This window comes from Helianthus annuus, chromosome 3 (assembly GCF_002127325.2).
Source record: "Helianthus annuus cultivar XRQ/B chromosome 3, HanXRQr2.0-SUNRISE, whole genome shotgun sequence".
NCBI classification, from domain to species: Eukaryota; Viridiplantae; Streptophyta; class Magnoliopsida; order Asterales; family Asteraceae; genus Helianthus; species Helianthus annuus.
The window spans coordinates 20764951-20788546 of NC_035435.2; the positions used below are offsets into that span (position 1 = coordinate 20764951).

The 23596-nt window shown below is 35.9% G+C and overlaps 4 protein-coding genes across 4 annotated transcripts; all 4 read right to left on the reverse strand.

Moving 5' to 3' along the window:
* Nucleotides 1-11686: 11686 nt before the first annotated feature.
* LOC110931301 lies at nucleotides 11687-13523 on the reverse strand. Its single transcript, XM_022174700.1, has 2 exons — nucleotides 11886-13523; nucleotides 11687-11734 (listed from the first exon to the last, which is right to left on the reverse strand). Exons 1-2 carry the CDS (start codon nucleotides 13521-13523, stop codon nucleotides 11687-11689), a joined length of 1686 nt encoding a protein of 561 aa, XP_022030392.1.
* Nucleotides 13524-13552: 29 nt separating this feature from the next.
* Nucleotides 13553-16319, reverse strand: LOC110931300. Its single transcript, XM_022174699.1, has 4 exons — nucleotides 15908-16319; nucleotides 15133-15824; nucleotides 14815-15052; nucleotides 13553-14712 (listed from the first exon to the last, which is right to left on the reverse strand). Exons 1-4 carry the CDS (start codon nucleotides 16317-16319, stop codon nucleotides 13553-13555), a joined length of 2502 nt encoding a protein of 833 aa, XP_022030391.1.
* A 250-nt stretch (nucleotides 16320-16569) lies between these two features.
* LOC110931299 (F-box/kelch-repeat protein At3g17530) lies at nucleotides 16570-17628 on the reverse strand. The gene has a single exon (XM_022174698.1). It carries the CDS (start codon nucleotides 17626-17628, stop codon nucleotides 16570-16572), a length of 1059 nt encoding a protein of 352 aa, XP_022030390.1.
* A 106-nt stretch (nucleotides 17629-17734) lies between these two features.
* On the reverse strand, nucleotides 17735-18916 carry LOC110928745. Its single transcript, XM_035987448.1, has 4 exons — nucleotides 18770-18916; nucleotides 18403-18697; nucleotides 18247-18316; nucleotides 17735-18142 (listed from the first exon to the last, which is right to left on the reverse strand). The coding sequence occupies exons 1-4, from the start codon at nucleotides 18908-18910 to the stop codon at nucleotides 17980-17982; spliced, it is 669 nt and encodes a 222-aa protein (XP_035843341.1). The 5' UTR covers nucleotides 18911-18916; the 3' UTR covers nucleotides 17735-17979.
* Nucleotides 18917-23596: the final 4680 nt, after the last annotated feature.

Genomic DNA, 23596 nt, shown 5'->3' on the forward strand with positions numbered 1-23596 from the left:
GTCTTTGCCACAATTTATTTTCTTCATTGACTAACTTGATTGGGTTGTTCAAAATCGACCGAAAGACATGATTGCCAATGGATAGGTGGCTTCCTGTTGCATGGTTTATGTCACAGATCAAACCATCCCACAATTTTTTTTTTTATTGTCAAGTCATCTCAGCTAGAAGTTTGACTAAATGTTGTTATCTTTTACAGATTCAGCAACAAGAGTTTGGTTCTTTCTGTAGTTACTACTAGCGCTTTCTAAAAAAGAAGCCAATAAAGAACGGCGTTAAGTACCAGCTAAAACTCCAAAGCCAGAACTCATAAGCAAGAATTTGATTAAAAGGGGCTTCTGTTGTTCTTGCAAATTTAGGGTGTGGTTAATGATCATCGTATATTATGTTTTAGACACACCAAGTGCAATGGCCTAGCTAAAAAGTTTCCAAAACCGGTATATAAAGATACAAAATGTTTTGAGATTCAAAGAAACCCAATTGAACCTGTTTGTAAGAAAATGGATATGAACCTGTAAGAAAATCCCCAAAAGTGGGTATCGGTACCGGTACCGAACCGGTACTGAAAATGCTAAAAGTCGGTACCGAATCGGTACCGAAAAAGTACCCGGTTTGGTAAATTCGGTACCGGTTCGGTACCAGTACCAGGAACGATTTCCTCATATGCATGCTTGATTGGACACTTTATTGATTTTTTTTTTTCATTTTTTAGTAACAAGTTAAAAAATAACATTAAATGTTGTTAAAATGAAATTTGCCTAATTCACATCAATTAAATATTCTTTTCTAGCCCAACTCCTTGTGGTGTGGTGGTATGGGTGTTGATTTTGGTTATGGCTCAAAACCGAACCACCCCGTACATAGTCTTAAACTCACCAACCTAAGTGATATATTTCCCGCGGCATCGTGTGGGTAAATGACTAGTAAACTAATGTTAAAAATTTTAAACCAACCCCGCGAGTACTGTATCCCTACTGACTCAGACCAACGGGTTGAGGGTGATTGCTGCTTAGAAGGGGGCCCATCACTTTTTGCATTAATAACTTACTTAATTATCTTTCAATATTACGACCTAATGGGATTGTATCCTTGCTGACACAAACCACTAGGTTGAGGGTAACGTTGCCATCACAAGAGGGGCTTACTACTATAACTAAGATAATCTCTTAAAATGCCCAAAGTGCGAAAATCATCAAAAGGGTACATGAAAGATAAGTCAGCTCCAAGTGATTCTTTTCTTGTGTATCTATTTTTAATTTGATTTATTTTCTGTTTTTATCTTTTTATTAGTTTAAAAATATTTCCTCAAAGTTTGGATCGATTAGACGTTGACGATAAGCTAGTCCTAGCGTGTGTGTAGAGTGATAGTAGAATATCATGTCTTATAAATTTAAAAGTTGAAATCGGCGAGTAAAAAAGAGCTAGAAATATACTAAAAAATATATACACCCTCACGCATGTCAATTGACCGAACTTGTTCCGTGTTTGTTAATGACCTTGTGTGTAGTCACGCAAGGGAAACAATTAGGAGGAATTCTGTCCGTATTTGTTTGCCGTCCGAGTTTGTTGTTCTTCTTTTTTCTGTATTTATTTCTTATAAACTTAAAGTTTATTCGTACTTATAGGAGACGACCTCGCAGTGGTATCAGATCATGGTTACTGATTCGGAATGGTCTAACCACCTTTCGAATTACCATTGCTCTTGATTTGATGTTTGTTTCCGCCAAAGAACATGGAGACGTGAAGATTTTGCAGAAAACTTGAAGAGATTGAAGTTGTTCATCGACTGAGATGTTTTCTTGTTTTCCAAGTTGCTGCAGTTCCAAGGTTTGATCTGAATTTACCCTGTCCGAGTTTATAATCTGTGTTAAAGAAGTCCGAATTTGTTTATTCTGTCAAAATCTAAGCCTTGTCCGAGTTTGTTGAAATCTCTCTTGTCCGAACTTATTATGTATAAGTTCTTGTCCGAGTTTGTTGAAATCTCTCTTGTCCGAACTTATTAAATATAAGTTCTTGTCCAAGTTTGTTGAAATCTCTCTTGTCCGAACATATTAATTATAAGTTCTTGCCCAAATTTAGTGAAATTCTTTTGTCCGAATTTATTGAAGATTTTGTCAGAATTTAACTTCATTTGTCAGAATTTCTTTGAAAGCATAGGATCAATGACGAACATCAACATTGCACTTGATTCATGACGTGAAACATCAAAATAAAAACAAGATAGAAAGATGTAGAAGATGAATTCCTTAAGGTTTGTGAGAGTTTGCACACACTGTTGAGGAATTCCTTAGGGTCTATGAGAGTTTGCACAAAGCTTTTCTCCCAGATCTATGTCTAATTCACCCTACATAACACATACATATATAGGCTATAAGTCCTAGAACATACTAACTCTAGTCCGAATATACATAAATTCAGACACTGCATACTAGCACAACTAGTTAGTACATAACAAACTAGTAAAGAACAAATTCGGCACACTAAAGAAACATACAAGTACTGACAAGCTTAAATTACAAATTCGGACACCCTATAACACATATATTGTTCGAATTTATAACAACTTTCAACATATATGGTCCGAATTTGTTGGATCTTGACTTCTCTTGACTTTGGACTTTGACAAGAACTGATAAAGCATAGTTACCTGATAAGAACTGCACTTACAGTAATCCGTAAAAGATGAAACCCTTTATTATTAAATCAGTCATCACAGATTACATAAACCGAAAGAGTGTACATCATCTACAAGTTGGTTTAGATCACAAAGATCTAAACCTAGATTTCTCTCACTAACAAATAGTCAATCTCTCTCTAGAACGTGCACACACTGTTGAAGAATTCCTTAGGGTTTGTGAGAGTTGCACAGAGCAGATCACCACAGAGATGTATACTCTTTCGGTTTATGTAATTTGTGATGACTAATTCAATAATAAGGGGTTTCATCTTCTACATCTTTCTATCTTGTTATTGTTTTGATATTTCACGTCATAAATCAAGTACAATGTTGATGTTCGTCATCGATTCGGTGCTTTAACACTTCAATATGCATATGAACTCCAAGGATAAGCTAGAACATTATTATGAAGATTAACAAACACTTATCACCACATCAACTTCCATATTCATCACATATTCAAAAGATTCAACATAGTTTAGACAACTACAAGTGTTTAGCCCATAGGGCTTACGAGAACTACAAACATGCTTGCTAAAGTACCAATATTCATGCTTAAAATCAAGAAAATTTCAATTCATAAAAAGCAAGGAAGTAGGATGGTTGATGAATGATGATCTTCTTGATGTTGGAAGGCCTCTTGATGCTTGAAAAAGGATGGAATCACCAAATTTTTTGGAGTTTAGAATGGTGAGTGGAAACTTTAGGGCCTCCCCTGAAAGAGAAATTTTTCTCTTTTGTTATAGCGCATGAGGAACAGGGCCTTGCTTGATTTTAGACAAGGCCTTGCTTCTCTGTGAAATTGGATGTTGATCGATCTATCACTTCCATTGGTTCTCCGGTGTTCAAAACAACTATTCCATAATAGTAGCTGGGACTTGGTAACGTGAGAATATGCTTAAAGCTTTTTTAGGGCATGCTTGAGTTCTGAAGAAGCAAAAGGGGGTGCACACCTTTCTTTTGTGGAAGAAAGGATACATCGCCTAGTTTATTAGGAATTAGGGCTATTGGTATAGCCTTGCTTTGTGTGAGGCATGGTCTTGCTTGTAAAAACATTTTGTTTGGAGCAGGAATTTTTTATCCGAGGCATGGCCTTGCCTTTAACTATCACTAGCAACAAGCAACATAATGTCTTAAACTTCACTTTTCTTCATAAATCTTTAACAATTCTCACCAAACATCAACTAAACCTAGAATTTCACAAATGCTGAAAATAAGTATCAAATCACGTGAACACTCCGATAAACGATTGTAAAAGGGGGATAAAATCATGCTATAAATGTGTATACATTTAAGCACATCAACCATGCCATAGTTGCACCATCCCACAAAATTAAATATCCAGATGTACTTTTCCTGTCGTTGAGATCTCCTTCGAAGTCACTATCGCTGAAAACATCCATCACACCTTTTCCTCCACTATTGTACCATATTTTATGATCTAAAATTCCTTGCAAGAATCCCATGACTCTTTTTGCTGCTTCATTATAAACTTCAGTGGGATTTTCGATGAAACGACTAATTAAACTTACCATAAACTGAATATTTGGTCGTATGGTTGTAATGTTCATCGGACTACCCACTATTTGCTTAAACAAAGTGTAACACCCCGACCGCGTAATACAACAAACCGCAGCGGAAACGTCAGGGAGTCATGTCACAGAATCATTGTTTCACAACACATAGTAATTGAAGTTTTTTTTTCGTTAATAGACTCATTGTTTTGTTACAAACCAAATAAACACAACAATTGTGGTTCAAATTTTAAAGTCACTAAAGCCCGCGTCCATCCTAAGAGAAGTAAGCATCGACAATCATTACATAAAAGAACCTGAAACATATGTGTAAAATAGTTAACAAAGAAAGTTGGCAAGTACATAGGTTTTGTATGTAAAATTCATGGCATTCAATTCATATTGCAATACCTCGTCCAACCTCGAGAGTCGACGAGTGTAATCCTTGAAATCAAAAAGCTTTTGATATTGCAATATATATTTTATCAACATTTGTTTTGTAAAACCAAGTAGTAAATCGTCTTGAAATAACAACATTGTATGGTTTATATCTTTAAGTAAACATCGTTGCATGATCGTTTGAAAATATTTGTTCAAGTGATCTAGATAAAGCTACGACATGTAATATGATAAAAGCACTTATATATAGGAAGTACCAGCGGCGTATCCACAATGCTTTTATCACATTACACCCGTCTAAACACTTACCGTAAACTAATCGTCCAAATCATCCTTGTTATAAACAAAATTGTTATTCTTCCGTGTTATAAACCAAATTGTCATTCGTCCATGTTATAAAAAAATCGTCAATCGTCCTTGTTATAAACCAATCGACATTCGTCCGTGTTATAAAATCATTCGTCAATCGTCCTTGTTTTAATTGTAAAAACTTTTGGTCGTTCTTTAATGAACTCAATCAAACCTGTGTGACTCGACTATACCACCTTTGGGGTATCTTTAATAGACCTTGAAATGCCTCTTTAACTCGACTAACAAATCAATACATGATTTGTTAAAATAACAGATTCTATCGTTACCCCAAACTATCCACCAAATCCAGTGGATAGCCTGATAACGAGATTGTCAGTCCTATGGTACCATAACATACTACTGGTCGGCTTGATCAAAGCTAATGAATGTCATTCGTGTTATGAACTAATGCACCAACAAGTTCGTTCACATTATTGAAATCGTCGTGTTTTATATAAACCATAGTCTTTGCTTTGAAAACTTGAAAAACATTTAGCATATATGAGCCACCCTAAAACAATTGAAAGCATAAAAGAGGGGAGCTATGTACTCATTTGTGATTGCAAAGTATCCTTGAATCAAGTGAAATATCAAAGCTTCGTACGTGTCCTAGTGTGCCGTAACATTGAGTAACTATGTTAAAGTAATGGTACATAATCGGAGGAATCGGATAGAATGAGATCTTGTAAACCAAATGAGTGTTGGAACTAATTTGAAATATTTTAACAAAGTCTACATTCTGTTTTGGAATAAATCCTTAGTGCTTTTGACCCGTTATGACCCGCTAAGGTAGTTTATGTTACTTTAACGTGTCATTTGCGCAAAATTGCGGTCGGTTGGTTAAATATGAGTTATAATAAGTTTTATATGCCAAAATATGTTTAATTAAGTTGCAAAATCAGTTTATATGTCAAAAAGTTGGTTACATATGTTTAAAATGGATTTACGCGCAAAAAGGGCATTTTGGTCATTTTTAGGCATATAATAATCGACTAATCATAACACTAACCAAACGAAGTGACCATAAGGTATAACCTCCGGAGGTTATTCCCTATACAACTATGGTCACAAATATGTGTTTGGTCGGATACTAAGATCGACCAACGGGTCGCATTCGAAAGTCAAAGCAGTGGTCAAACCGTTCGACTTACGACCCTAAATAAGCACTAAAAAAGAAGTGACGAGTTAAACATGTCAAAACATGTTTAACTTAGTTGAAAAACTGATTTGGTATCAAAACAAAGTGTTTGGATACCTAAAAATAGTTCCATCGTAAAATGCAGATAATGGTACATTTTGACCGAAACTTTGACTCGTCACTTCAATTAGTAAACGCGGTAATCAGTAGGTATAATCGGATGGGATTATAACCATCGTGATTACGATCACGTTGCAAAGTTCAATTGAAATTTCACTTGAACAATTCATGGTCAAAACCGAAAGTCAAACGGTAGTCAAACAGTTTGACTTTCAGCTTAAAATAGCTAAAGGAAATGAACAAGACTAGGATAGAACACTTACTTATGTTCAAGGATCCATGAATGCTCAGTAGGAAGCCTCTAATAGATGGTAGCCTCCAATTTAGAGCAGGTGCGATGAGAAAGGAAAGAATTGAGCAAGTTGTGAATGAAATGGGAGGGGTATTTATAGTCGTTTGAAGTGCACAAGATCATGACAAGTGGTTTGTGTATTGCCCAGGGCTTCACAAGATCACAGCAAGTGTTTGGCTAGGAATTGAAGCCTTGATGATCACACAAGCGGCCCACAAGAAGGAAAAACCATGAATGAAAACCAAGGCTATTGCTGAATTGAAACAATCTGCCTGCCCCAGCTCTCGCGCCCCATGACCAAACATACGCGAAAACGATCCAAATTGCGTAACGATTGCTATTTTTGCATTCACATCACTAAATACAGTATTTTAATGATTAAAAAACTTTTTGAATGTGCGTATATGGTCTGAGTGCAGAATATACGCGAATTGGCATGCTTTCGCAGTTTTGACGCTTTTAGTCCATGTGATCGAATAAACATGATTTTGACATACCGAACCCTCCAAAACTTATTTATAAGTTATGTTAAGGGTATTTAGGGTATGTTTAACTTGTGTTCTTTTTCCAGAGAGTGCGTTTCTATGAAAATTGGCAGACTTTTGTAGTTTGTCGTAAATAGTCCCTGTGATCGAATAAACTTGTTTTTGACATACCAACCCTCCAAAACTTATTTCTAAATTATGTTAGGGTATTTAGCGTATGTTTGGCTTATATCACTGTTTCAGAGTGTACGTTCTGTTAAACTAATTACGTTTGTGAAGTAACAGTGATCCAAATGACCGGAATCAGTCGGATCACGGGTCAGGTTTCTGCATAAAATGGGCAGTCCTCTCGCTCGATTCGGAGGTTTAACTGAGCTTCTTCTCCGATGATCTCTACAAAAGAGGAAGCCGTTAGACTCACCACGGGGAGAATGGGGGTTCTCTCCGTGACCACCCTCCGGTGTGAGAATAAGTAAAGATCTCGATGAAGAAGAAGTAGTAGTGAAAGTGAAGTGAATGTAACTTGTGAGATCATACCTGGCCTGACTTATTTATAGCCAGATTTGGGCAGGAAAAATTTATTAACGGAGATAGTAACGTAAAGCATTTTCCGTAAGCAGTTATTTTCTTTCCCGTCGATGATAAACGTCATATTTAATCACACGGATCTTGAGTATGATCAACGGCTGGGGAGATGCCACGTGGAAAGTGGATTTGGGTAGACCCTTTTCCAAGTTGATGCCATCATCATGATTTGGATGAGCGTCTAGGATTATACCACGTCACCTTTCAGTTGTAACTGAATGGCCGTGCACGATGGGAATTGACAACCTTCTAGAAGATTTACAGCTGTAAACCTTTATACCCTTGCCACGTGTCTATTCTGTTATAACAGAAAACTCTTTTGTTCAAATCTTGGTTCTAGGCGTGTGGAGATGTTTTAGGGTTTTACCTTCAAGTCTAACTGTACCCTTGCGCGAGCCCGCGCAAGGGTGTTAGTTGAATGTTAGTTTTACCCTTCCTCCCGCGCATGGTCACCGAAGATTGTTTTCTTCTAAATCTTTGTTTAGAACCGTTGCGCAACCGTGCAGGGTTCTGTTAAAGGTGTTCTTGGCATAGGACAATGGCATGGTTTTACGCGAGGTTTTCCAAACCAAATTCCTTTGAACTATTTCTTCCCGAAATTCTGCTTAGGACTGCTGTGCAGCCGTGCAGGGTCTTTATTCAAGATGTTTTTGGGATAAGGTTGTGGTATGGTCCGATACGCCTGCACAAGGTTTTTGGGACCATACCCCTTCAGTTTGCATAACAGTTTACGTAAAACTTCCAGAAAAGCTTCTTGAGAGTTTGAAATCGTACAAGGATTGAAATGTGTAATTGTCACATGTAATTGTACAATCCCAGATATGAAATTCAAGATTTCATTAGATGCGAAACTGTTCGGAATTGTATAATGGTCGTAAAGGCACAAATGTCACAAACTCCCCTACTTTAGGAAATTTCATCCCAAAATTTAATTTTAGAGGAAACTTGTGAAAACAGATGTGATTGTTTTGCTTTCAAATGAATCCTCCGTTCCCTGAGTAAAACTTTGGGCCACGTTTGGATTTCTAGCGAACATTGTTAATCGTACTCGTCTGCTGTCTATAGGAAAGAGTTCAGATCCGAAGATTTAAACTTCATTCCAATAGATTGGTGTATGGTTGTACCGAACCTCAAGAGCGTCATGTAATTGTCAAAGTGATATTCTTGTCGTAGAAGAATTCGAAGAGAGTGTGAACTTTTGGAGTTTTGAACAACAGATGTAAAAATGTTTCCTATGAAGACTATCATAGGAAACTTATGTGTGCTCAAAGTTGGAGTCGAAGAGCGTAAGATAAAACAACGCTGGTCAAGGTCCAGAACTTCTAGTAACTTGAATACCGCCACATTTGCAATGTAATAAAGAACACTTATATATAGGAAGTACCAACGGCGTATCCACCATGCCCTTATTACATTGTTCCTGTTTCGTTACTCTTATCACTATAGGTTCTTACACATAGACAAAACTTGCTGTGGTTTCTGTGCACTGAATTCCATAATTATGTATGCATCCATAATTACGTAATTCCTTGCACAATCCACACAGTTCATTTTATGATGTGTATGGGAAGAAAATCAAACGAATAATCGTGTGTGATGACTGTGACTAGACCACCATAGGGTCTCTTTAACTAGATCAACGAATGATCTCTTTAAATAGACCACCAAAGAGTCTCTTCAACTAGATCATCACATGATCTCTTTAACTAGATCGATGAACGATCTCTTTAACTAGATCAAAACATGATCTCTTTAACTAGATCGATGATCGACCTCTTTAACTAGATTGACGAACAATCTCTTTAACTAGACAACCAAAGGGTCTCTTTAACTAGATCAACGAATGAGCTCTTTAACTAGATTGACAAACAATCTCTTTAACTAGACCACCAAAGGGTCTCTTTAAATAGCTCAATACATGATCTCTTTAACTAGATTGACGAACAATCTCTTTAACTAGATCACCAAAGGGTCTCTTTAACTAGATCAACATATGATCTCGTTAACTAGATTGACGAACAATCTCTTTAACTAGACCACCAAAGGGTCTCTTTAACTAGATCAACACATGATCTCTTCAACTAGATTGACGAAAAATCTCTTTAACTAGACCACCAAAGGGTCTCTTTAACTAGATCAACACATGATCTCTTTAACTAGATTGATGAATAATCTCTTTAACTAGACCACCAAAGGGTCTCTTTAACTTCGGAATAGTACTTTAAAACCCAAGGGTCTTGACTATTTGCATAGAAAAGCCCATTAAGGATTTAAGATAGTACTTTTGGATATCCTTCTAAGAGTCTATCATATGAAGATATGGAAGATTCTACAAGGATTTGGATAGCGAGCATTTGAATCAACTAAAAACACATAATCACATAATTGTCAACTTGGTAATCAATTTGTTATCAACTTGTCGTCAATTTGTACATATGCATTGAAGTACACAAGGAATCCAATTAAGGACTTCGATTTGTACTTTAAACATCTATAAGGATCTAACTATAAAGATAGGAAGATGCTATAAGGATTTGGATTGGTCACATCGACTTGCACATTGTCATATTGCATAAGTCCAATTAAGGACTTATGAAAAGTACCCTTATGTATCCAAGCAAGGATTTAAAGTGGTATTTTGAGTATTCGTCAAGAGTTATAACTTGTACCTTGTACTCTGTTTCTTATAAGAAACGAGTACTTAGGATTTTCGTGGAGATCGCGAGCGATCCCCAAAAATTGGAAAACACTACAAGAGTAGTTTAATTTGCAAGGAATATGGTTCCTTGGTGTCGGTATCGTAGGGTTATGTCATTCATACACGTAATTACATTTGTTTTCGTTCATCAAATTGGATTAATAGTTTATTTATAAACCAACCAAATTGTTTCAAGGTTCTTGGATAACAAAAGAAAAAAAAAACATGAAGTTCAATCATTCAAAGTAGCATCGTCTTTAGCGCGTGTCTAGTTAGTTGAATGCTCATCCACGGGATGGATTTGCATTAACGAGTCTTGGGCAATTGTTCCTGAAATAGCCCATCTTGCCACAGTTGCAGTAAGAACCTGGTGGAAAACGAGCTTGAGAAGGATTTGCTTGAAGTTGGTTTGGAACACCTTGGTTCGGGGTAGTTCGACAAGCATTTGCCAAATGACCAAGTCTCCCACAAGAAGTGCACTGACGACACTTGTGACAACCCTCAAAATTTCATGTAATCCGTACAATTTATTAATGATAATTAAAGGGCTTGATGACTGTGTGGAATTACTTAACTGCTTTCTGATATCTGTGTTATACTTACATGTATTTGTTAACATACTAGCAAGATACAGAAAAGTTACTAAATAGTCCGGTATGCCTTCCTGAGTGTTAAAAATTAAAATCGTTGCAATATATATATATATTTATACTAGTCACTTACCCGCGCGATGCGGCGGGAGTGGCGATTTACAATAGGATACTCGTTTACCGTTAGTTTATCCGTCGTCTCGTGATATATCGTATAGTACTTAAGTTAGTTTTCTTATTCGTGATCTTCTACAAGAATAGTACAAAACAAGGAAGTAGATGTAATTAAAAACAAGAAGAGTTCAAAACAGTCAAGTAGCTAGACAAAACAATAAAAACAAAATGCGGGGAGTCTCTTGTATCTCTTCCTGTTTTACCAATACATCCGTTCGCTTATGACTTTCTTGTATCTTCTCCTCTCCTGTACCAGATTTCGACACATAACAAAATGTTACACGCTTACAGGTGCTTTAAAATAGTAATTAAAAAGTAATTTCAGGAAGCAAATAAGGCACATAATCTACTAACTTACCTTCGTTTTGATACGGATGCGATTAATTAATCACGCAACACTTCCTGGTAGACAACATTTGATGTGTAAACTCCGCGTTGTTTGAATTCTTTGGCGAGATGTACCAACACCTTCGTACTTTGTCTTGAAATCCCTCTTGATAACGCGACATAAAGTTGTCCATGTGAAAATACAGAATTCGGTAGATAAATACCAACGTTCGGAATTGTTTGACCTTGAGCTTTATTAATCGTCATGGAAAAGCTAAGTCGAATTGGAAATTGTTTTCTTTTCAGCTTAAATGGGAACATGTCATCTTCAGAAAGGGTTAGAGGGATTCTTGGCAAAAAAACTCTTTTTCCGGCATGTTGACCGACTGCAATTTCCGCATCAATAACATTTCGCATGAAACCCTTACATATCAACCGCGTGCCATTACACAGGCCATGTGATGGATCGATATTACGTAACAATATTATTGGGCATCCAATTTTTAAATGAAGCTTATGAGGCGGCAAACCACTAACATTTAGCGAATTTAAGAACTCGACCGGATAGAAGTTGCGCTGATCGTCTTCAGCTTCATCAAAACTGTAATAAACTTTTTCCTCCCCTTGAAAAATTTCAATCATTTGATTATTAATCTCGTCAACACTATCATTTTTAGTGGACAATATTGCGCTAGAGATTATATAATCTGAAGAATATACATTATCTTCAATTGATGGAAAGATGGCATGGATCAATTCTTTTATAGCGTTTTCTCTGTTGTTGCACTGAATTGTCATGTCATCGGGTATGCGGATATAGTTTCCTTCGATTGGTTCTTCAGTTCCATCGCCGACTCTTAAAAGAAATTTAGAAAACCATGGATCTTTCAGTGCTCTCATATTTATGGTCAACCGCATCTTCTTAGTCAAAGACCAAAGAGGTGACATTCGTACGCTGGAGTCTACAATCTGTGCTCGAGTGCCACGTTTGATAACCGGCAACACCTGTCTGAAGTCACCTCCCATAACCATTATCTTTCCACCAAATGGGAGACTAACACCTATAATGTCTTGGAATGTACGATCGACTGCCTCTATCGCTTGTCGTTTAGCCATCGACGCTTCATCCCATATGATTATTTTGGCAGAGCGAATCAGTTTAGCGGCCCCACTCTGTTTTTTAATATTGCACATTGAATTATTTTCAAGATTAAGAGGAATCTTGAATCTCGAGTGAGCCGTTCTACCTCCTGGCATATTATTAGCCGCTGCACCTGATGAAGCTGTTGCGAGAGCAATAAGACCACGTGACCGAATTTCAGCAAGCAAGGCAATGTACAAAAATGTTTTTCCAGTTCCACCTGGACCATCAATAAAGAACACGCCTGGAAGATCATTATCAACATGCATCATGATCTCATCAAACACATTTTTTTGGTCCGGATTAAGTGAATGTTTGGCACTCAAGTGTTCAGGTTCCAAAACAATCCCATACTCTTCTTGTAACTCACGATAACCTGCATCTTGTAAGTTAACATCGTCAGTTATCTTAGGAAGGTCGAATTCATTGAAATTTTTACCCATGGATTGTACCAAGACACTTATTTCGGTAAGAACCATATTTTGAACTCGTTCTATACTTTGACAGTGTAACCGATGATCTTCAGATAGTGAATCAAAGTGGTCATTCCATAACTTTCGAATATCTCCAGGTTGGCAAAAAATCATTATGGTCGCAAATAACCTTCTAAGAGCATTGGGAAACTGAAACGTAGAGGCTTCTTCGAGACATTGTGATAGATATTCATCGTCTTCTATTAAGCCTAACTCAAGAGCTGCTTTCCGAAATGTCGCACACCGTTGACCATTAACTGTGCAAAGATGTTCGAAAGAAGTAGGCCCTCTGACATTTGACAAAAGTAGGCGTAAGTAGTACCTTTCTCCTTCGGCTGGATTAGCGGAAACGATACGACCTCTTTGTTTTTTACCGAAACGACGACTCCAACGGCGTGTGCTTCCATTCCAAGTATAGTGTTTTGGAAAATCTTTATACAAATGTACCCTTGCTGTTTCATCGTTTCTATTCTGATCAAAAAATGATGTTAGCATGGTTCTCTTATCCCTTTCCCTATCAACAATATTAGGCATCAAGTCATCATCTCTAAATCTAACCATCTGATTATTTGGGAGATGAAGTTGTAAGGCTAGAACAGCAGGAAAGATTTGAGAAAGAGAGAAGGAAAAAATTCGCCACATAGCCTCTGGGGCGATATGTAGCGTGCATCTTGAAATCTTTTTATCTCATTAATAACAACCCCTGGCTCACTTTGATCGACTTGAATAACCTGTTTGTCATGTCCTTTATAAACATATTTGAAAAGATATTTCACAGATTTTATACTTGAGCAAACTTCAACATTCATGTGGCAGTTAAACATCATCAAAAGCCTTGGGTTATATGGGACCACCCATCTATTATCAAGTGTTTGTCCTCGTAGGTCCACTTCTATCCCGGTGTCTCTCCTTCGATACAACGGATACGAATCTTCTCCTTGTGTCGTCTGTTCGTTAAATTGTCTAGGATAGTGAAAACGACAAATTTTAGGATCACCCTGCATACAAGGACTGCTTGATCGTAAATTGCCACAAGGACCGTGAATCATGTGCTTGACAACCATCTCATGCAATCTGGGATGTGTTAGTTTGTTAGGAATTTCAGCACACACAACCTTATCATAATGGTCCGCGTTATTGATCTTGTGTTGCGGGTACATGATTAGGAGAAAATGTGCGTGCGGCAAACCCCGCTTTTGAAATTCAATGACATAGACGTATGACTTAACTTCCCCGAGGACATGTTTCTTGAAGAGTTGATCCTTAAGATCTTCTAATTTAGCCCGGAACACTCTTGAAACAAGGTCTGGACGATCTGTAGCAGTTTGACCAACATGTAAGTTATCACATATCTCAGGCCACTTAGGATTACATGTCATTGTAAGGAATACATCAGGCTTGCCGTCGTCTTGAACTAACGTCATCGCATCTAGAAACCGACGTCGCATGTCGCGAGGCCCCCCGATAAAAGATGCAGGCAACACAATTCTTTTCCCGACTCTGTTTGCATGAACCTCGCCAGTATTGACGCAATCCACAATACCTTGGTACAATTCGGCTCGAATTTTTTCCTGGTTTCTCTCACAAAATTCTAAGCGTGACGTCTCAATTTTGATGTAAACATCAACCACAAACTGCTGTAGCAGCCTACCACCGAACAAAAGCACATTATCGGTAGATCGAATCTGGAACTTGTAACAGTAGTACTCTCGCATAGCCACGGTTGTTCTACCACTTCGTGTGTTAGCCTCTGAACGATGAAGATGTATTAAAAACAAACAGTTAATAAAAATAAAACGCATTACGCTATTTTTATGATCTTCACTTAAAAAGGATAACAAATTGTTGGTACCTTCCATTTCTCCTTCGATGTTGTCATTGTTGCGAACCTCATTGATTGATACTCCTTGACGTGGTATGTTAGCATGCCAACCCGACTCACCATTAGGAAAAAATAAAGGATACGACAATGGATCGTAACAACTGAAGTACGGCTGAATAGTTTGTCTATATTCAGACCTACCGTACACTACAATACTTCGTTTATACGAAGTGATATTGTCATTACCTTCAACCCAAATACCAGCAACCTATATAATTGTGAACTATAAGTAAGTAAAATAAGCAATTATATTAAATAATTGCAATTAATATAATATATTATATATACCTCCGATGTCGTTGGTCGGTTGTACACCCTTTGGTCAAGTTCAACCGAAGTATTCAAAGTGACTCTATAGTTGTCCAGAGGTCCTAGTTCCGCAAGTCTTCTAAATGTATCGACATATGGGTTTGTAGAAAGAACGCGTGTTAAAATCTGAGTAATACGCCGATCAAGATTTGGCCATCGGAGTCTGTGATCTAACTCAGTATCAGGATCGTAAAAATACAACTGCAAGTACCTAGGAGTCCCATCCCTCGGAACTAATTGGTCGATTATGTGATATATTCCTTTATGTGCACGAAAAGTATATACGCCGTCTCTCATATTGTTCAATGTATCATCCAATGTCACACCCATTGAGGCAAAAGAAAAATTGGTGTTATAAGCACGGATGTTTTGCCTAAACAAATCTCCAATTTCATCTTGAGACGTGAAAAGTCGGTACAATTCCTCTGGAATTTCTAAGTTTGCTAACACGGTTTTCCCACTCATACAACAAAAGGTATCAAATTCAAATTGAAATCGTTTTGCTCCACAATTAGGACATGCGCCTCGTTCATTTAAAACACGATGCTCTCCAGGTACACCATTGTAAACAAAATTATAAGGATCATCTTCTACGCTCCCATGTTGGAGGGAAGGTTGATCAACTACTTCAGCAAATTGGGGTAATAAAGTACGCGGATGAATTTGAATACCTAAAAAAATTGGTGTATTAAGTAATGAAGGTTGTAAAAGATGTCAAGTTCGAAAAAGAAATCTTTGTTAAATAAATAGAAACCTCGTGATGTTCTATGCCTGACTACGTCAATTACATCATCTATCGGGGTTTGGTTGACTTGACTGCCATTTGAAATACGCATTCCATTATCGTTTGGTGTATTAGAACATCCTTCATTGTACTCCTTGCATTTTGTAGTAGAAACACTTGAGGCGTTCTCATTTGTTGTTTGTAGAAATTGAGTAATATTAGTTTGTAAACTTCTTAACGGTGTCCTTTCTGTTGACCTATTATTCATTAAAGATATTGATGAAGCACTTTGGGGGGCATCACCACTCCCAAATTTAGATACTTTGTTATTTTCTTTGCGTGCAGCATAGTATCTTTTTTGATACTCTTTTCGTTTTTCAGCTTTAGTAGATGCACTCGAGCTAGAAGCATGATTTCGAGGGTTTGAGAGTCCATTAGTCATTGTAAATTGAAAAAATGACAAATACCTTGCAAATTAAATAAAAGAGAGTTATCATAGATGATGAAATTCTCAAATCATAACAACATTCCAACACATAACTTAGAGAAAAACAAACCGAAGGATAACATTGAAATACATAATGATAACATTAAAATACATGACTTAAACGGAATATCATGACTTACAGAAAAAAAAACACAAATCCTTAAAACATTGACATACATAATGATAACATTAAGTGAAAGCCAATCTAAATACTTGGTGAAACAATGGTCTGCACAAACACCGCACCCTTAAAACCTCGAAACCAAGAAACGGGATAAAAACATTCGAAGGGCTTCATATCCATTTCAATTGTAAACAACTTCCCTAATTTAGTCATCACAAACCAATTACCATTTGTCACATAATGTGTTATATCGCACCACAATGACAATGATATCGGGGGGATCGGAGGACATGATAAGACCTTAATCCAGTAATCCCCTTGTAGTGTCCATAGGTCAATTGTCATCTCAAACATGCCAGTGCTAGCAAACATGTGAAGCACATTTTTTACATTAACTAAAACACCTTGAACCATTCCATTAGAAGGAACGGGTGGAAAGCTTATCTCCTTGAACTGCTCCGAATTAACATCAAAACAAATCACCACATTCGTACCTCCAATCCAACATTCGCAAACAGTGAAATATAGAGTACCACCACAAAATGTGCCGGCTGACCAATTGAAATGAGGGCTTAGGTACTCTTGTCTTGTTATAAAAGGAATATTTCTCCAAGAGTCTACTTCCCTAGAATAAACATAGACACCAAGTACACCACTCCTACGCTTTATATGCAAGACCTTGTAATCATCGTCAGCGTCAACGTACAAACCAATGGCATCAAGGTTATTTATATAGAATCCATGAGAATCAGGGGTTGACAAACGCTTGAAAGCAGTAGTTGTTGGATTCCAAAGAAGCAGCTCGTATGTATGATTCAAGCAAACACACAACAATCCGTTCAAATGTGAAAGTATTGAGACATCATTATTTTGGTGATGGAATGGAAATGTAACTGTTGAGCTTGGACCATAGTCATTGTTATTAGAGATGATTGGACGAACAGAACACGTTAGGTCGTCAATTAGTAGAACTCTCTGGTTAGATGAAACTACTGAGCGAGAACAATGTATCTTTACGAAATCTTGTGTTGACAATAACGCATACCATTGCTTACATACACTCTTAGAACGACCTACATCCTTTGCTGGCAGCCTCGTTAATATCTCAAACACGATTGTATGAGTAGGAAGGTCAGCCATGGTTATACCTTCGTTTAATACAGATAATGATTATTTAGTTGTCCAATCTAAGAAGATTATACCTTGGTGATAGATTATAAATACTTCTACAATTACATCAATATGAGGGAAACAAAAAGCAAAACACGAAACACCAAGAGAGACTTTAATATTCAACAACTAAACAAATAACAACACCAAATGTTTCTAACTTAAACACAAATTGGATAACGATCCATAATTTACATATCCCGTGCCTCGACCATATCCGGTTCGTACGTAATCGTACTCAACTCCGTAGACTTCAAAATATTAACTGAAATAACAAATAAAATATAACTTTTATTAAACTACATGAGCCATTAGATCTAACTAATTATTAGAATGTTCATGTGTAAAGCATAACATACTATCTGGTAGATGAACCAACTTGAGACGTGATACATATATGATGGACCTTTGTTGCACGGCTCGAATGGAACGTATAACATCGGAAGGCTTCAGGGCAGACAAAAACAATTGTATTGTGTGACCACTGTATATTACGATTTTGGGTTAAAGTTCTTCTAATAATAATATTTTCTTACATATAACGTAAATATTATGTTTGTAATATGTTAATAATAAATAATAACGTACGTCTTATCTTGAAGAGAAAGTTCAAAACAACATCGATCACGTTTGCCTTCTATTATTCTCCCAACCACATCTAAAACCAAATCAGTTAAATCGTATAGACCATATATAAAGTTTTATATATTTAATAAAAATTATAGATAGAGAATTAATATGTACCAACAATATCCATTTGAGGTCTCCTGTCATGCTTCAATTCTATAATGGAAGGGACCAATGGATATAAAGAAGCACCCCTTGGAATCGTAAGCATAAGTGAAGAAAGCTTTGTATATTCGTTGATGACAATTTTCTTCTCGGACCAAACTAACACGTAATTCTGGTACTTTGGGCACTCAAGATAGTTGAGATTCTCAATTTGGAAATGATTCAACGAAAAAAAACCACCCATCAATGACGCGTCATTATATTTGTGTATCAAATTTTGTGGGACGAACGCAACAATTTTTTGTCTCTAAAATGAAAAGAAGTTTAGTGGTAGAAAAACGCTTATATAACACAAAGTAAATTAAAATAATGTTCTTACGTGTTGATCAAGAAATATAACCACTAATCTCTTTCCATCGACGTCATGCCAAATAAACTCCACCTTAACAAAGATTATATTATACCATGCTCTATCATTTGTCAATGATGAAAATTCTTCAACGGAAAAATGATCAGACATATCCTATTAAGTGTTCAATATTAGTTAACTAAAAAAATAAAAACTCCAGAAATAAAATTTAAACTAAAACATGATTAAAATTAAACAGCAACAAATTTAAATTTAAACTAATACATAATTAAAAGTTACATAATTAAGATTCAAACTAATTCGAGAAAAAAAAACTACAGTCATCATAAAAGTTGTTCTAAGGTTCCCAAACCATTTTTTCATCCAATGGTGGTTCGTAAACCGCCCCAGGGTCAGTTTCGTACCCTTCAGCCCAGGTCGGTAGTTCTTGTGTTTGACTGTAGTTTTCCACATAAGGGGGGGTTTGAAGGTGGAGGATGCATAGGAAGTATAGGAGTGTTTGGCACCGGACGATGGCACCCCTCAATTTGTAGTCCACCAAATTGTAGTTGAGCGAAGGTATAGTCATACGCCCAATTCAACTCTTCATCCGTCCAACCAAATGGATCATCATATTCAGGGTTTGCCAATGGAGGTGGGGTTGAAACCGAAGGTGGGGTTAAAACCGGAGGTGGGGTTGACACCGGAGGTGGGTTTGAAGTTAGAGGGTTTGAATCAGGAAGGTTTAAATGGTTTGTTGATCCTAGTGATTCAACGGGAATTGGATAACCACCGCCCATACCTCTCAATTGATATGTGTTTGGAGTGATTTGTAAACTGAAAAATACACATAATTACTATAACAATCAGCTTTGTGAATACAGTATTGTTTTAAATACAGTATTGTTTTGAATACAGTATTGTTTTGAACACAGTATTGTTTTGAATACAGTATTGTTTTGAATACAGCTTTGTGAATACAGTATTGTTTTGTGAATACGGCGTTTTATTTTGTTTTGAATACAGTATTGTTTTAAAAAAAATTCCTGTAATGATGAAAGAAAAGTTCAAAATATAACAGAACAAAGTAAATGAATGAAAAGATCATAATTATCACAAAACCATGACACATATCAGTCCCAAAAATGAAGGAAAAGATCAAAATATAACAGAACAAAGTAAAATCAAAACTACAAAAACAATTTACTATAATTTACACATACACATAATAACTATAACAATCAGCTTTGTGAATACAGTATTGTTTTAAATACAGTATTGTTTTGAATACAGTATTGTTTTGAATACAGTATTGTTTTGAATACAGTATTGTTTTGAATACAGCTTTGTGAATACAGTATTGTTTTGTGAATACGGCGTTTTATTTTGTTTTGAATACAGTACTGTTTTAAAAAAAATTCCTATAATGATGAAGGAAAAGATCAAAATATAACAGAACAAAGTAAATGAACCTAAATATCATAATTATCACAAAACCATGACACATATCAGTCCCAAAAATGAAGGAAAAGATCAAAATATAACAGAACAAAGTAAAATCAAAACTACAAAAACAATTTATCCTTTCACTATCCCGAAAAATGAAAAAATATATCAAAACATCCCACAGAACAAACTAAAATAAAAAGTACATAACAATTTATCTTTTCACTATTCCATATCTAAAATTGACCTAACTATCATAATTTTCATTGAACTACAACACTTATCATCCCCAAAAATGACCTAAATATCATAATTATCACAAAACCATGACACATATCAGTCCCAAAAATGAAGGAAAAGATCAAAATATAACAGAACAAAGTAAAATCAAAACTACAAAAACAATTTATCCTTTCACTATCCCGAAAAATGAAAAAATATATCAAAACATCCCACAGAACAAACTAAAATAAAAAGTACATAACAATCTATCTTTTCACTATTCCATATCTAAAATTGACCTAACTATCATAATTTTCATTGAACTACAACACTTATCATCCCCAAAAATGACCTAAATATCATAATTATCACAAAACCATGACACATATCAGTCCCAAAAATGAAGGAAAAGATCAAAATATAACAGAACAAAGTAAAATCAAAACTACAAAAACAATTTATCCTTTCACTATCCCGAAAAATGAAAAAATATATCAAAACATCCCACAGAACAAACTAAAATAAAAAGTACATAACAATCTATCTTTTCACTATTCCATATCTAAAATTGACCTAACTATCATAATTTTCATTGAACTACAACACTTATCATCCCCAAAAATGACCTAAATATCATAATTATCACAAAACCATGACACATATCAGTCCCAAAAATGAAGGAAAAGATCAAAATATAACAGAACAAAGTAAAATCAAAACTACAAAAACAATTTATCCTTTCACTATGTCATATTTGAAAGAACTTACAACAATGCAAGAGGGAGATGTGAAAAGCCGACAAAAATTTTAAAACCTTGATGTGAGAGCCGAGAAACAACGCAAGATCCGAATGCAAAGAGTTAATATATTCTGAAATCGAAGTAAATAGAAGTTGTTAAGTTGATGTTTTGAAAGTAGGATTATTCAACTGAGATAAACTTACAATTTCAGTTGAGTGTAGTTGAGAGTTTGTAAAGTGTGAGTAGAGTGTAGATATCTCTGGATTATTTATAGAGACTGAAGGAAGCAGTGCTGTCTTTCAAACAGTGTATGGAAGAGTGTTGATATATTATAGAGACTGCAGCAAGCAAGCTGTCTTTCACACAAAAGTAAAGTGTTGCTTTTTCCTGTAGATTGTACTTCCCTGCTTTTGGCATCCCTTTTTGTCAGATGTGTGAGCATTGAGAGAGAAAGCATATGGTGATCCGTGTGAAGTCAAATGGACGGTCCCGATCTTGATCCCTTTTTGTCTGTAGCATAAGTCAAATGGGTTAAGATCAGTTAAAAAACAAAAAGCATAAAAATAACAAAACACATCAAAAAACAGAGAATATAGTCAAGTTTATATTCTCTCAGTAGCATAGCATGTTAAAAATTAATATTCAAGGCTTAGAAATTACCAAAAAAGAGCGAAAAACCGACTGAATTCGAATCTCAGCCCATTCTTGACACTAATGCTCCGTTAGTTCTCGCAAAGTCAACCATCATAAAAAGAAATCAAGTATTAGTAAAGATTTGATATTAGTTATAACCAGTACACTATTAACTTAAAATAAATTTAATATAAATCACATTTTGTCAAGTTGCAAATATAAAAACCTTTATTATAAACAAAAAAGAAAAGAAAATTGATGAATGATGATAAACTTTACTTTACCTCTGCTTGAGTGAGCATGAGACCACTAAGTGAGGGAACATTCTGCATATGAAGCCCCCATCGATTCGAATGAAGCAGCGTTCAACGTCGCCAAAGCCAATTCCGAGACTCTCCAAGCAGATACACTTTCTCCGGCAGCCAGAAGATCGGAGTGAGCTTGTTCTGTAATAATAGTGATCGTGACAGTCGTTAACCAAAGGTATAACTAATTAAATTCAGATCCTAAAAAAAGGTTTCCTTGCGAGTTGCGAGTGACATACCTGAGTCGATTCATCACAAAACACATGCGAAAATCCTTCGTAAACCTCAGATTTCGTCCTTCGAACATCCGTCAACCGCTTCACCTGAAAAGTAAGAATCACAAAAGAACATGGTAAGATATATAACACTCATTGCAACTTATCAGAACATCAAACGGATCCCTTGTTCAAATCTGTGGATCCCTTGCCAGATAAAGCTTGTGATACATCTCATGAAACCCTAGATCTGCTCATCGAGCATCCCACAGAACAAACTAAAATCAAAAATACATAACAATCTATCTTTTCACAATTCCATATCTAAATGACCTAAATATCATAATTATCACACAACCATGACACTTATCAGTCCCAAAAATGAAGGAAAAGATCAAAATATAACATAACAAAGTAAAATCAAAACTACAAAAACAATTTATCCTTTCACTATGTCATATCTGAAATTAATCTAACTATCATCACCAAAAATACAAATTCAAATATCACAAAACTTTCAACCTAATTTGAAATAACCGCATCTACTAACAAATCTACATCAAGATTAAAGATAAGAATCACAAAAGAACATGGTAAGATATATAACACTCATTGCAACTTATCAGAACATCAAACGGATCCCTTGTTCAAATCTGTGGATCCCTTGCCAGATAAAGCTTGTGATACATCTCATGAAACCCTAGATCTGCTCATCGAGCATCCCACAGAACAAACTAAAATCGAAAATACATAACAATCTATCTTTTCACTATTCCATATCTAAATGACCTAAATATCATAATTATCACACAACCATGACACTTATCAGTCCCAAAAATGAAGGAAAAGATCAAAATATAACAGAACAAAGTAAAATCAAAACTACAAAAACAATTTATCCTTTCACTATGTCATATCTGAAATTAATCTAACTATCATCACCAAAAATACAAATTCAAATATCACAAAACTTTCAACCTAATTTGAAATAACCGCATCTACTAACAAATCTACATCAAGATTAAAGATAAATCAACATTTAGAACCTAACCTGAGCCGATTCATCACAAAACACATGCGAAACTCCTTCGTAAACCTCAGATTTCGTCCTTCGAACATCCGTCAACCGCTTCACCTGAAAAGTAAGAATCACAAAAGAACATGGTAAGATATCTACTAACAAATCTACATCAAGATTAAAGATAAATCAACATTTAGAACCTAACCTGAGTCGATTCATCACAAAACACATGAGAAAATCCTTCGTAAACCTCAGATTTCGTCCTTCGAACATCC